General features: G+C 35.4%; 1 protein-coding gene across 2 annotated transcripts in view; it reads left to right on the forward strand.

Moving 5' to 3' along the window:
* ITGA1 (integrin subunit alpha 1) overlaps nucleotides 1-15,236 on the forward strand; it is a 183,202-nt gene that overhangs the window by 158,515 nt on the left and 9,451 nt on the right. The window contains exons 23-28 of one of the 2 annotated variants that reach the window (XM_078066707.1): nucleotides 1,203-1,305; nucleotides 6,888-7,001; nucleotides 9,226-9,330; nucleotides 9,493-9,597; nucleotides 11,136-11,228; nucleotides 13,342-13,458. In XM_078066707.1, coding sequence (XP_077922833.1) covers nucleotides 1,203-1,305; nucleotides 6,888-7,001; nucleotides 9,226-9,330; nucleotides 9,493-9,597; nucleotides 11,136-11,228; nucleotides 13,342-13,458 — 637 coding nt within the window. The remainder of the gene's footprint in view (nucleotides 1-1,202; nucleotides 1,306-6,887; nucleotides 7,002-9,225; nucleotides 9,331-9,492; nucleotides 9,598-11,135; nucleotides 11,229-13,341; nucleotides 13,459-15,236) is intronic. The other variant, XM_078066708.1, reaches the window with a different exon arrangement.

Raw genomic sequence — 15,236 nt, forward strand, 5'->3', positions numbered from 1 at the left:
AATCGGTGTTAAACAGGCCCTCTGGGTAATTTTCATGCACTCTAAAGTCTGAGACCCAGCATGCTAAATAATCTTAGATGTGAGGTGCTAATGATGCTGGATTGCATTAGCAGTCCAGTCTAAACTCATTAGCAATCCAGTCTAAACTCTGAAGACCTAGAAGTACTTTACAAATGGCAGTGTTCTTAGAGGTCACCAGCATATTTCTTAGCTATCATTTCTCATTGTGAGGGATCTGATCAGCCTGCCCATTCTGGACACACAAGATTAAATCATTTCTTATTAACGAGGCTGTTTATTTCTTGCATTATTCATAAATTGCTCTTTCCCCTAAGAACTTTCAACCTATCCAAACACAAATCATATTGGCAACGTTTCTCACTATAAATTCCCTTGCTTAAGCAAGACTCCAAGCTTTTGCTAAAAAAATATGTGCAATGTATATAAAAAATACAAGAATCAGAGACAAGCTTAGTCTAAAAGTCTTATCATTTTATTAATTTATTTTCTATGGAACTTTGCTTTTTCTGATAACAAACTTGAGAGGATAATAGGATATACACATAGATTTGTATATATTACTTAGCCTCCAAATTCTATTTGCTGTTTTCTATCTTGCTGTTATCCACTTCTCTTGGTACAATGACTTTTTTCCAAGAATTTTTCATTTTATTAAAATCAAATTTTGGCAAACACCTATATATTTTTATTATACTTCATTCCACCAAGTTCATTCAAAGAACATGGAGAACTTGTACAGGAAAGATTGAATTTTTAAGTTTAGCAGTAAATATAGGCCTTTAATGTGAAAAGGTTAACAATTTTTTTAAATCTATTTAAAATTCAGCACTACTAAAAATACTAAATTTTAACCTCATTATTTACAAAATGTAAATGATATTAGTGAATTAATGGAAACTTTTCACTCGGTAACAATGAAACTTTTATTTTAAAAATTGTACATATTTTGGCATTTTAAGGCCAAATAAGCATCAGTAACTTATTGAGCTAAATTATATCATCTTTCTCACCCTCCTCAAAGATTTAATTGTAGGTTTCAGGGTAAAAGAATTTGCCTCTGATTTGAAATTTCTACAAGTACTTTTTGTGGGATTACCTGGTATAAAGAAAGAAAAAGAGTAAGGTCAAATAAAAGTTAAACTTTGTTGTGTTTTGTTTTTCTTCTTCCAATTAATTCTAAGCTCTGCAAGCGAATACCATATTTCAATTGCAGCCAATGAGACTGTCCCTGAAGTTATTAATTCTACTGAGGACATTGGAGATGAAATTAATATCTTCTATTTGGTAAGAAACTACCTCTAAATTATTATTGTCAAGGAGTAATTTATAAGTTTATAAATTAAACGAAAGTATTAACAGACACGTAGAAACATGTTGATTCAACAGTTAATCTTTATATTCCAGAATATTTTTTTATAATTTCACTATTTTGAAGTAATTTTATTTAAAGAATTATTGATAATTATACTTTGAAGCAATTTTAAAAACCTAAGTCTCTAATTTCCTCCTAACACATGCTTAGAATGACTTCCTAGAAAAAACAAACTTATAAAACCAAAGAGACACTACCTATAAGCCTATAGACTTTATTTACATTATGTTTTCAGTATGAGTGAGCAAAGCACTTTTAAAAAAATAATTATGACTATTTCAGAAGTTGACTACTTCAAATGTCTTCGTAATATTTTACTTTACTCAACAAATAAATATGTATCTCATTCTGCTCATTGCAACATTCCATAGGTATCATACTATAACTTATGTTCCTCCTACCACATCCTTAAGTGATGTTTTCTACTATAAATTTATTTTTCTCTTTGAATTCCTCATAATGAACTTTTCCTAACCATTATAGCAAACAATTATGAAGTTAAACCAGACTTTCATTTTAGGTAATGCCTACTTACAGACACAGACTCAAGTTAATATTACTCAAGTAAAAGAGGGTCCAATTCAAATGATGGATTTAAATATGTGTTCAGAAGTATGAAATAATGCAACAGTATTATAGGTGAAAATGGTCTCAATCTCTTTGCGAATTGCCAATAGTGGAAAGGGAAGTTCTCTTACAAAGTGAAATAAATGTATGCTCTCAAGATTCATTCCATTGTTTTCTTTCTGTGCTCTTTGCTAAAATTTCTATGACAAGCTATATCCTGGAAATTAGCATGAATGCAGATCACCTTATTATTGAGATTAATTTTTGAAATTTTGGCTGCCAAGTTCTTCTAGCCCCATTTGCTTTTCCCAGATTAAAGAATTCAACAAAAAGGAAGGAAGGAAGGAAGGAAGGAAGGAAGGAAGGAAGGAAGGAAGGAAGGAATTTTGAATATTATAGCTATTCATATGTTGTTACTAGGATCCAAACTTGAAATAGGTACTCTCAAACTATTATAAATAATGTTGATATAAATAACGTTGTTAAGAATATCCCTGACCGATGTCCACTATCACCACTGCTATTCAGCATTGTACTAGAAGTCCTAGCCACAACAATCAGACAACAAAAAGAAGTAAAAGACATCCGAATCGGCAAAGAAGAAGTCAAACTCTCACTCTTTGCAGATGATATGATACTTTATGTGGGAAGCCCAAAAGACTCCACCCCAAAACAGCTAGAACTCATACAGGAATTCAGTAAAGTGGCAGGATATAAAATCAATGCACAGAAGTCAGTGGCATTCCTATACACCAACAACAAGATAGAAGAAAGAGAAATTAAGGAGTCTATTCCATTTACAATTGCACCAAAACCATAAGATACCTAGGAATAAATCTAATCAAAGAGGCAAAGAATCTGTACTCAGAAAACTATAAAATACTCATGAAAGAAATTGAGGAAGACACAAAGAAATGGAAAAATGTTCCATGCTCATGGATTGGAAAAACAAATATTGTGAAGATGTCAATGCTACCTAGAGCAATCTACACATTCAGTGCAATCCCCATCAAAATACCATCAACTCTTTTCAAAGAAATGGAACAAATAATCCTAAAATTTGTATGGAACCAGAAAAGACCCTGAATAACCAGAGGAATGTTGAAAAAGAAAAGCAAAGCCAGTGGCATCACAATTCCAGACTTCCAGCTCTACTACAAAGCTGTCATCATCAAGACAGTGTGGTACTGGCACAAAAACAGACACATACATCAATGGAACAGAATAGAGAGCCCAGAAATGGACCCTCAACTCTATGGTCAACTCATCTTCGACAAAGCAGGAAAGAATGTCCTATGGAAAAAAGACAGTCTCTTCAACAAATGATGTTGGGAAAATTGGACAGCCACATGCAGAAGAATGAAACTGGGCCATTTCCTTACACCACACACAAAAATAGACTCAAAATGGTTGAAAGACCTAAATGTGAGACAGGAGTCCATCAAAATCCTAAAGGAGAACACAGGCAGCAAACTCTTCGACCTCAGCCGCAGCAACTTCTTCTTAGAAACATTGCCAAAGGCAAGGGAAGCAAGGGCAAAAATGAACTATTGGGACTTCATCAAGATAAAAAGCTTTTGCACAGCAAAGGAAACAGTCAACAAAACCAAAAGACAACCAACAGAATGGGAGAAGATATTTGCAAATGACATATCAGATAAAGGGCTAGTATCCAAAATCTATAAAGAACTTATCAAACTCAACACCCAAAGAACAACTAATCCAATCAAGAAATGGACAGAAAACCTGAACAGACATTTCTGCAAAGAAGACATCTAAATGGCCAACAGACACATGAAAACTTGCTTGACATCACTCGGCATCAGGGAAATCCATATCAAAACCTCAATGAGATACCAACTCACACCAGTCAGAATGGCTAAAATTAACAAGTCAGGAAACAACAGATGTTGGCAAGGAAGCAGAGAAAGGGGAACCCTCCTACACTGTTGGTGGGAATGCAAGCTGGTGCAGCCACTCCGGAAAACAGTACAGAGGTTCCTCAAAAAGTTGAAAATAGAGCTACTGTACGACCCAGCAATTGCACTACTGGGTATTTACCCCAAAGATACAAATGTAGTGATCCGAAGGGGTACGGGCACCCCAGTGTTTATAGCAGCAATGTCCACAATAGCCAAACTATAGAAAGAGCCAAGATGTCCTTCAACAGATGAATGGATAAAGAAGATGTGGTGTATATATATGCAATGGAATATTATGCAGCCATCAAAAAAATGAAATCTTGCCATTTGCAACAACATGGGTGGAACCAGAGGGTATTATGCTAAGCGAAATAAGTCAATCAGAGAAAGACAAGTATCATATGATCTCACTGATATGAGCAATTCTTAATCTCAGGAAACAAAGTGAGGGTTGCCGGAGTGGTGGGGGGTGGGAGGGATGGGGTGGCTGGGTGATAGACATTGGGGAGGGTATGTGCTATGGTGAACGCTGTGAATTGTGTAAGACTGAGGAATCACAGACCTGTACCTCTGAAACAAATAATACATTATATGTTAAAAAAAAAAAAGAAGAAGAAGAAGAAGAGAGTAGGAAGGGAAAAATGAAGGGGGGAAATCAGAAGGGGGGATGAACCATGAGAGACTATGGACTCTGAGAAACAAACTGAAGGTTCTAGAGGGGAGGGGGTTAGGGGATGGGTTAGCCTGGTGATGGGTATTAAAGAGGGCACATATTGAATGGAGCACTGGGTGTTATACGCAAATAATGAATCATGGAACACTACATCAAAAGCTAATGACGTAATGCATGGTGATTAACATAACATAATAAAATTAAATTAAAAAAGAAAAAGAATACCCCTGACCATAATCCTTTGTACCTTATTATTTTGCTGAGATAAAATAAAAAATTGGAGTAATAGAATTGAAAAATAATATGAACATTTTCTTAGGTGAGACCCAGTGAATGAATTTATTGCTTAAAATGTACCATAGAAAATTACTGGTGATACAAAGATTTATTCTCAGAGATACTCTTTTATTTATTTTTGTACTTACTTATTTATTTATTTATTTTTAAGTAATCTCTACACCCAGCATGGGGCTCAAAATCATGACCCCAAGATCAAGAGTCACATGCTCTTCTGACTGAGCCAGCCAGGCACCCCTGGGAGATACTGTTATTAGTGTCATTTATAGTTTAAAAATTGAAACCTGGACACAATCTAAAAGTTTAACCACATATAATTGCTTAAATAAATTATCAGATAGTTATTCAATGGAAAGACAGCTAAAGAGGACACATTTTAGATTTTTAAAAAAAGTTAATTCTGCTATTTACTAGCTCTGTGATTTTGGAAGTTCTTCATTCTCATTCTAACCTTGTTTCCTTATAGGTAAAATAGGGATATTAAGAGAATCTACCTCATAAGGCTGTTAACAGGGTTAAAGGCAATAATGCAAGTAAGAAAATTAGCACAGTGTCTAGAATATAAATAAATGTTGAACATAAATAAATATTGATATTGTGGTTATTATTAAGCAGCTAATGAAAGTCATATTCTCAAAGAATCTCTAAGTTTATGGGAAAACACCATGACAATACATTTTATAAGTGGGGTGCCAAATCTTGTATTTTATATGATACATATTTTATAATATATATGTATATAATATATACATATATGATAGACAGGTAAGTTGTACACTAAAGTGTTACCAATGTAGTAGAATTATAGAAAACTTACTTCCTGTTTATTTTCAATATTTTCCAATGTTTCTGTAAATAACATTGTTTTTAATCAGAAAAAAATAAATGTTAATTACAGATTACATGATTTTTTATTCTTTAGCAGAAAACAGATGGAATTAGAGTGGGAGACCATGGCAGGCAATTTTAAGACATATTACAATAAGAAGGGGCAAGAGTCAAGGAGCATGATTAAGAGGCCAGGCACAGCTGGTCAGAAATTCGTAGAATTCCAAGATTAAGGGGTGCATTTAGTTTTAGGCAAACACAGGGAATTGCTTACTGTGTAACTCCCAGTCCAGAAGGCTCAATTAGATAGATCAGTTGGATTTTCTGGCATCTGTCAATTAAGGAGCTCCCTACTCACCTAAGAATTCAGCCTAGGGAGGGTGTGAAGAAGGTGTAGGTCCTGGAAATTATGCTTGAGTGGGAAGAAGGGAGGGCCATAGCACCTGGTTGCTCCAATTCCATTGCACCTCTTCTACTTGTGAGGACTTTTGAATAGCAAATTCAGCTTTCTGCTGAATTTCATCCTGCCTGGCTTTCCTTCCCTATGAGCTACACTCACCATTGGCAGCATGATGTGATATTAAGCAGGAATTGTAGTTTAGTGGATAAAAACAGATGGGCATTGAAAGCAGAATCAATGTGACTCTCATCCAACTGGATTAACAATCATTATTGACACAGTAGCCTTAGCTGGAGGTAAAATAGTGACGGGAAGCGTATGGGTATCTGGTTTGCCTGTGCAGTGGTGGCAGATCCCATGTGGCTGGGCTAAGAAATGATTTGTAGGTTTAAGGAGTTACGGCAAGCTGGTTGAGGCATCCAAAATATGCTCACCTGTTCTGAGTGGATCAAGTAAATGTTCTCCCTCCTTCCCACCTCCAAAAAGACCAGTATGTCCAAAAAGATGATGAGCATAAAGAAATTTAATTCTGATTTTCCTTAATCCCAGTCCTACTTTGGGAGTGGGAGGATGAAGGAACAATATACATTATAGCTGATGCATACGGCCACTATTAAACATCCCTATTTTTTGCTTGTTTAATTATGCCAGTTCTCTATCCAGTGACGTAAATTGCCTGCATTCACTTTCAGATTCAAAATATTACACAACTTAATTCATCAATTAAGAACAGATGTTCTACCTAATACAGAAAGGATGCTGTTGGAAGAGGAAGAGAGGTTACATTTTTATTTTTCTTTCTTGTAGATTAGAAAGAGTGGACATTTTCCAATGCCAGAACTTAAACTGTCAATTTCGTTTCCCAACTTGACATCAGATGGTTATCCTGTGCTATACCCAAGTGGATGGTCGTCTTCTAATGTAAGTAATGTGTGCCTTGGAATTACATCATAATTATTATCTTTTTCAATTTGTATTTAAACCCTTTTGTTCTGCATGCCAGTTGTGATAAAGAGCTTTACAAAAGCGACATGGAGAAGCATTTAGAAAATTTTAAATAATAATAACAATTTCCACTGGCTACTTAGTAGATGTATTAGTTTCCTACAACTGCTGTGGTAATAAATTACCCAACTGGGTGGCTAGAAACAACAGAAATTTATTCTTTCACAGTCCTGGAGGCCAGAGTCTACAATCAAGGTGTCAACAATGTTCGTTCCCTGTGGAGGCTCACAGGGAGAATCTGTTCCATGCCTCTCTCTTAGCTTCTGGGGGCTGCTGTCAACCCTTGGCATGCCTTAGCTTGTGGCAGCAGAACTGCATGCAGTCTCTGCCTCTGTCTTCGCATGCCTGTCTTCCTTGAGTTTCTGGGTCTTTGCCTCTTCTGTCTCATATAGCACACTCATCAGTGAATTTAGAGCCCATCCTAAATAGAAGGACCTCATCTGGAGATCCTTAATTACATCTGCAATGACACTGTTTCCTTTTTCCTTTTTTTTTTTTTTTAAGATTTTGTTTATTTATCTGAGAGGGAGGGAGAGAGAGAGAGAGCACTAGCAGGGGGAGCGGCGGAGGGAGGAGCAGACTCCCCACTGAACAGGGAGCCCCACACTGGGCTGGATCCCAGGACCTGGAGATCATGACCTGAGCTGAAGGCAGACACTTAGCCAACTGAGCCACCCAGGTGCCCCAAAATCACCCTTTTTCCACATAAGGTCACATTCACAGGTTCCAGGTGCTAGGACTTGGGCATGTCTTTTTGAAATACTATCCAATCCACTGGAGTAGATTTTAGATAACTACTTGTTGACTTGTGCCTTAAAATGTTTGTTACAGCTTTAATTTGTTTGAGATGATCAAACAGCTCTATAAAGAGACTTTTTAATTGCTCCTAAGCGAACACACAGCTGCACATAAAACAGTACAGTACTCTTTACTCACTTATCCCAAACAATAGCAATATCACTTTGTACCTATAGCTTTGAATGAGTCAATGTGGTAAATTGTTATGGTTCAGTCTCTAAGACATAGAAAATCACAATAAATGTTGAAGTAATGCATGCATATTATCAGCATTTGACAATCTGTCTTCTCTTCAGAGATTTTTTTTAAGTTAAAATACTCTCAAAAATCAAGAAGTAGAAAGAGTGATAGTTGGATTATAATCTTTAAATGTTTCCCTAAAGGCAAGGAAAAATTAAACCTCTACCATTTCTCTCTAATCCAAAAAAGCAGGTTTGTGAAGATGTAGGAAGACTAAAATTGTACTTTTCTTATTACTTATGAACTTTATCCTTATTACCTTTTATCAAGGATGTAGAGAGTCTTGATGAACGAAAGGTTTATTAGAGTAAGTCTAGTAAAACAATCCAAGAACGAGCTGTCTTACAAACATGGCATCTTAACATTTATAGGGCTGCTTACTTACATCTTCTTTCCACATAGACCAATTATCTTACCCTTGGTGTTTAGAGACTCCTAAAATATTATTGGATGAATACACAAATACAGATGAAAGCCCCTCTCTTTTTTTTATTTGTTTCACAAACCATCGTATGAGCCAACATAATGAATAACAAATGCTAACCTTTTTTTTTAGTATAGTTTTAATTTCTTTTCTCTCTCTGTATTATGGGAATTAACAACTAATGTTTGATGAAAACAATAAATTAATGAGTTATGTTATGCAATAGTAAGTTCCACTAGCATCCTTCCTTTTTGTTTTGTTTTTTTAAAGATTTTATTTATTTATTTGACAGAGAGACACAGCGAGAGAGGGAACACAAGCAGGGGAAGTGGGAGAGGGAGAAGCAGGCTTCCTGCGGAGCATGGAGCCGGATGCGGGGCTCGATCCCAGGACCCTGGGATCATGACCTGAGCCGAAGGCAGACGCTCAACGCCTGAGCCACCCAGGCGCCCCACATCCTTCCTTTTTGATAACAACCTCCCTGATATCTATTACAATTCAAAAGTAGCATTCTAACAGTATGGATGCTCCAGAACAGCTTCTTCCATATTGCACACTCCTGAAGATGGATCTTTCCTCTGTGACAATGGCTGTCGGATTCTTCACCTTATTGTACCGAGTCATTTTTCCCTCTGACACCTGGCATTGTCTGATAAAAGAAATATTTTCACTTTTTAGAATGCAAACTGCAGACCCAGTAGCCTTCAGGACCCTCTTGGTGTCAACTCTGGGAAGAAAACGATTATATCCAAACCTGAAGATCTCAAACGAGGCACAATTCCGGTAAATTCAGATAACCAAGACAAGTGCTAGTTTTATCTCATGCTTTTTAAGTGAATAAATTCAATATCAACCTAAAAATAGCTATCTTATAGAATACTTTAATATGGTATCTTTTTGTCAAATGGCAAAGATACTAATATATACCTCTGAACATTTAAACAGGACTGCAGTACGTGTAAATTTGCTACCATTACGTGTACTTTGATTCCTTCTGACATAAGCCAAGTGAATGTTTCACTTATCTTATGGAAACCAACTTTTATAAAAGTAAGTGACTGCATTGTTCTCTGTAATTATTGAATTATGTTAACAAATATTTGCTCATTACTTAGTATATGCAAAGCAGAGTGCTTCTGTAGGAAGAACTGGAAGCGTAAAAAAATGTGGTCCAAGCCCCAGCTCTACTTAACCAACTATTCGGGTCTCATTTTCCTTGTTTATTAGTAACGAAGTTATCTCCAAGGTCTCCTTCCAGATGATACTTTTTTTTCAGGCTCTCTTATTCTTTTTTTTTTTTTTTTTGTACCTCTAGAAATAAACACCTATACAGTATCAAAGTTTGCATTTATCTTAATGCTGTAGAACTCAGTTAAGGGACAAAGAATTATAGAGAGACAGTGCTTGACTCCTTGACACCATTAACAATAGAGCTAACATGTATTATGGACTCACTGTATTAGATCAGATTTTACATATATATATATATGTATATGACACACATTTATGTATACTATGTATATAAACACATTTATATATACTATATATATATGCACACATATATATGTATATATATAAAATAGGAGGACATTTTTTAGCTCCTAATAGTCAAATCTGTCTGACAACAAGCTACTTTAAAACTTAATCCATTGTAACAAACTGAGGGTTGCTGGAGTGGGGGTTGGGGTGGGAGGGATGGGGTGGCTGGGTGATAGACACTGGGGAGGGTATGTGCTGTGATGAGCGCTGTGAATTGTGCAAGACTGTTGAATCACAGATCTGTACCTCTGAAACAAATAATACATTATATGTTAAGAAAAAAAAAAAGAAGAAGATAGCAGGAGGGGAAGAATGAAAGGGGGGAAATTGGAGGGGGAGATGAACCATGAGAGATGATGGACTCTGAAAAACAAACTGAGGGTTCTAGAGGGGAGGGGGGTGGGAGGATGGGTTAGCCTGGTGATGGGTATTAAAGAGGGCATGTTCTGCATGGAGCACTGGGTGTTATGCACAAACAATGAATCATGGAACACTACTTCAAAAACTAATGATGTAATGTATGGTGATTAACATAACAATAAAAAATTTTAAAAAAACTTAATCCATTGTATTTTGTATGATTTCTTTCTCTCTTAGAAGTGTTTAGTTAATTATATGAAATTTCCAATTTTTAGGTTCGATCATATTAAGTTACAATTTTTATAAATCACAAACTGTTGGATGTTGGCAATTTCATGTTTAATCCTGCACGAACTCCTATATAAACTTCATTACCAGAGTGTAGCTATTTCATACCTAGCTATATGAAAGGGGGGCAGGGTTTGAGATTTGTTTTTGCTAAGGATAAATCTGGAGAAAATGATATAGAATTGTTTCATTCTATAACAAGGACCTAAGTGACAATTTGAGTGGAGAGAAGAGGGATGGGTCATCATTTGAAACCACCAGTTCCATTTGGATGTTAACAAAACCAGTGTTTTTAAATCTCTCGGGAAAATCTATATTTTAAAAATTGCACTACTCAAACATGACTAGCTCTCACTGTGATTAGCATAATATATTGAAAATAAATCCTGTTTGCTTTTCAGGCACGTTTTTCCAGCTTAAATCTTACTGTAAGGGCAGACCTTCAGAGTGAAAATACATCACTGATTTTAAGTACTGGCAATCAAAAAAGAGAGGTAAGAGCAACTCTAAGTTTTGAAAACATTATACATTTCACTCTGAATTTTGTGACATAATGTTTTATAATTGCTTATAGAACCTAAAGCAGTGACTAGCTAGTCACTAAGTAACAGACACTTTTTGCTTCAAATTATACTTAATTAGCTTCAAGTATGATTTCAGTCTTCTTTGTAAGAAACTGGGAAAAACCATGATATTTACAATTAACATGCCATGTTTGACTTTACCGCTTGTAACTATCACAATAAATTGGTGTTTTTACTTTCACCTTGAAAACGAATGATGCATTTGTGATTTTCCTCCTTAAAAACTTACATTATAAAATGCAGTTGACATCTGAAGAGCAGACTTGAAAAACACTTTACAAAGTGTACACTGTACAGAAATAAATGTAAATTTTGAAAGGTTTTCTTCATTTAGTCATTGGGAAATCTGAAGCAAAAATGAAATATTATTCCCTCATACAAATTCACACTTCAGTCCTTGGTAAAAATAAAATGGTTTGATGTTTTTCCTCCTGTTTTATTATAAAATAAGGCCAGAATACTTATTACAGAAGTGGATATGTAAGCATTTCTCCTCTTATCATGGGAGAGTTTAAATGTCCCATGTGGATAGTATGAGTCATATAATTTTATTTGGAAGCTATGTAACATTCAGATGTTGTTTAAAAATTTCTTATTTCAAATTAATACTTATCTCAAATAATTCCAGTGTCAATGACCCCTGGTAAGTATTCACCTTTAAAGAACATATGCATATAATGTTTACTTACATTATAAAGAACACTGATAAATGCAAAGTTGTTCCACATGCAGAGAAGCCAAAATTTTACCAGTAGCACCGCCCCCCCCAAAACTGAGTATAAATTATATTGGAAAAGAGTACTTTTGATTCCTGGATATGTTTTGTTGAAATTTTATAACTAGCTTTATTTCCCCTAAATGTTAGCTTAAAATTCCCCACGGAACTATTATTCAACATCTTATCCTAAAAGAAAATTATACCTACATCGTTAAAATTACTAGAAGTGATCATTTTGTAATTGTGTGATCTTAGAGAAGTCACTGATCCCATCCAGAGTTCAGCTTCTGTATCTATCAGTTCAGGCAATTGTTTTAGATGTATTTGAAATCTGTCTTCTAAGATCTTATTCTGTACATATGTACATTCGTGCCGGCTCTGTGTCCCCAAAGCATCAGCAGTGACCCACCCGTCGCCATCTGAGGAGTTTGTCCAGCAGCCAATATATATAAATATCTCCCCTGTTCTCTTTTTTACCTCCAGTCTTCCCTCTAGCTTTAGGAATTGAGATGTTCCCTCCAACAAGCAAACACAGAAACTTGAGCTATCATTAGTCATTGAGATCTACACTGAATTAGTTTTTTTCTCAGAAACCTTGGGATGAGACCCAGCGCAGACAAGTCTCGCTGCGGTTTGGGTGCCGCATTGAGTAGCTGCAACACTAATAGCTGTTTACCTCAAAGTTTTCCTTCAGTTTAAGACCTAATATATAGACTGAAGAGAAGTCGACTGGCAGAGACAGTGCAGTCTAATAAAAATACATAGGGGTGAATATATGTGCAAAAATTCATGTTATCTGTCTACTTGAGATTTGTGCATTTTATCATATGAAAATTATATGTAAATTTGTAGACAAAAAATAAAACACATGAAAATTAGAATTAGAAGACGACCTACTCAGGTTGATTATGTCGACAACCTGTGGTAACGCTCCAGCCTAGACTTTTACCATCATGATAATGCACTAAAGTCAATCAATAAATCCTTAAAATATGTAATACTTTTGGTTCTCACTGAGTTAAATTTACCTCTGCTCCCTCACATTCTGATTCATGGACAGTTTACTCTTTATGTGTACATTTCTAAAGCATAAGATTATAAATATTTTGGGTAATAATAAATTTGACATGCTTAGAGATTTTTAATAGATGGACATTTTTAAATGTAAACTCAAGGTTTTCTCTGTATGTAGTAATCAGATTAAGTACATTGTTTGGTAGAAAATTATAGCCTGCAAGAACTCAATGTACCAAGAGTTATAACAGGTGTTTATCAATGTTAACAGTCTTGTTTAATAAATTTCAGTTTGCTATTCAAATATCCAAAGATGGACTGCCAGGCAGAGTGCCATTATGGGTCATCCTATTGAGTGCTTTTGCTGGATTATTGCTATTAATGCTGCTCATATTAGCACTGTGGAAGGTAAGCACCAAAGTTCCTTTGACTTTCTATTTCAACTATCAACAGCAAATTGGTGAAATAAATTATTATTTATCCATGCTGTGTAATATGGTATTATACGACCATTAAAAATATTGAGGTGATGACCAAGACAAAAGAAAAAAATGTATATCCCAAACACTGCGCACAACTCGATCCCAGTTTTGTAAAAGAAAAAAATAAATAAACAAATCCAAAAATCATGATGGATCTCTCTGGAGATTGGGATTGTAAAAGACCTTTATATGTCTATAACATTGAGAATTGTAAATTAAGTATGCATTACTTTTATAAATAAAGAAGAATGAAAACTCTCTTTTATAAAAAAAGAACAAAATGAATTCTTATATCAGTTTAAGAATATATAAACAATAGAATGGTTAAGATGAGCCTTGTCCAAATACATATCTCTATGTATCTTAAAAACTAAGATTTCTTTAATATATGAAGAAATATGCCACATTTTATGCAATAGCTGTGTGCCTGAGTGAGAGAGGATAAATTTATTACTTAGTTGATGAAAGAGAAATCTTACTGTTTTACTGACTCCTATTTCAAATCCTCTTGTAAAACTATTACTATTGGATAAATCCATATATTTACATAGATATTTTGCTTATACTGAGGTGTGTGAGATTTTTCAAACTCTTAGCTGTATCACTTTCAAATTAAGCAGAACTGAGATGACAGAATTTACACTAAATTTAATAGAGAACAAAATCCTATCAAAAAGTTGAATTTAATGTTTTTTTCCAATGAAACATCAAATTGGTATTAATTCTAACATAATACCACCCTATATTTTACCAAATTGCTTTATTAAATAACTAAACTCTGTTAAAAATACAGGTTGTGGTTACATATTCGTTTTTTTCTAATACCTGAGCAGCAGAATTCTCTTTAATCAAGTAGTTTAAATAATAAATTTCTGTCCCACCAAATTGCCAACAGTTCTACCCTTTTGACTCGCTTACAATGCCTAACTTCCTCTTTTGGGGGGATTGCACTCAGAGAGGATGATAAACAAAGCCATGTTAAAGGTGTAGGTCAGTAACATTTAGTTCAGTAAATAGAAACCATAGCTTTTCTCTCGCGAAGTCTCTAAGAATTCCTGGCTCTCTCAAACCTGCAGCTCCTTCTACGCTGCAGGGTCGTCAGTGCTCTGTCTGTAATACCCAGCTTTGCCACACCGTGGTCCCCAAGACCTGTCTTAGTGGTGTCGAGGTTGTGTTTGAAACAAAGAATGTGGTTTCTTCACTTAGATGCACCTCTATTCCAGAGAGCATTTTACGGATTTCTTTCAGTGTGCTTTTCTATTCTGAGCACTGCACTTGCCCATGTAGTTTTAGGAGACAGCTGACAAGAGAAAAGGAAAGCCAGAGCTGATATTTGGATAGATTTTCTCTGGTGGCGTATCTCTGCTTAAAACAATTAAGTTTTATTCATCTAGTTTTTTTGGTCACCGGTCTGAAGAAGCGTAAAGGTAAAAATAAACACATTCTTCCATCCAGTAAATGTTTTGTTAATACGTTCTGCTGGCTTCTTGGATCCCTTTAGGCCCAGGAAGGAAGATCATTTAGCAACCTTTGGACTGTTCTGACCAGTAGGTGCAGTTAGTTCAACCACTTCAGTGGGAGATCCAGTGATCAGATCCGTGACTCCACAGGGAGGGGGAAGAGAAGAGAATTTGGGAGGGAAGAGAATTAGGACATACCGAATGCTTTCTACATGCCAGGAACTGTTTTAAACTTTTCCGCTTT

The sequence above is a fragment of the Halichoerus grypus genome, chromosome 2 (assembly GCF_964656455.1).
Source record: "Halichoerus grypus chromosome 2, mHalGry1.hap1.1, whole genome shotgun sequence".
Taxonomy (NCBI): domain Eukaryota; kingdom Metazoa; phylum Chordata; class Mammalia; order Carnivora; family Phocidae; genus Halichoerus; species Halichoerus grypus.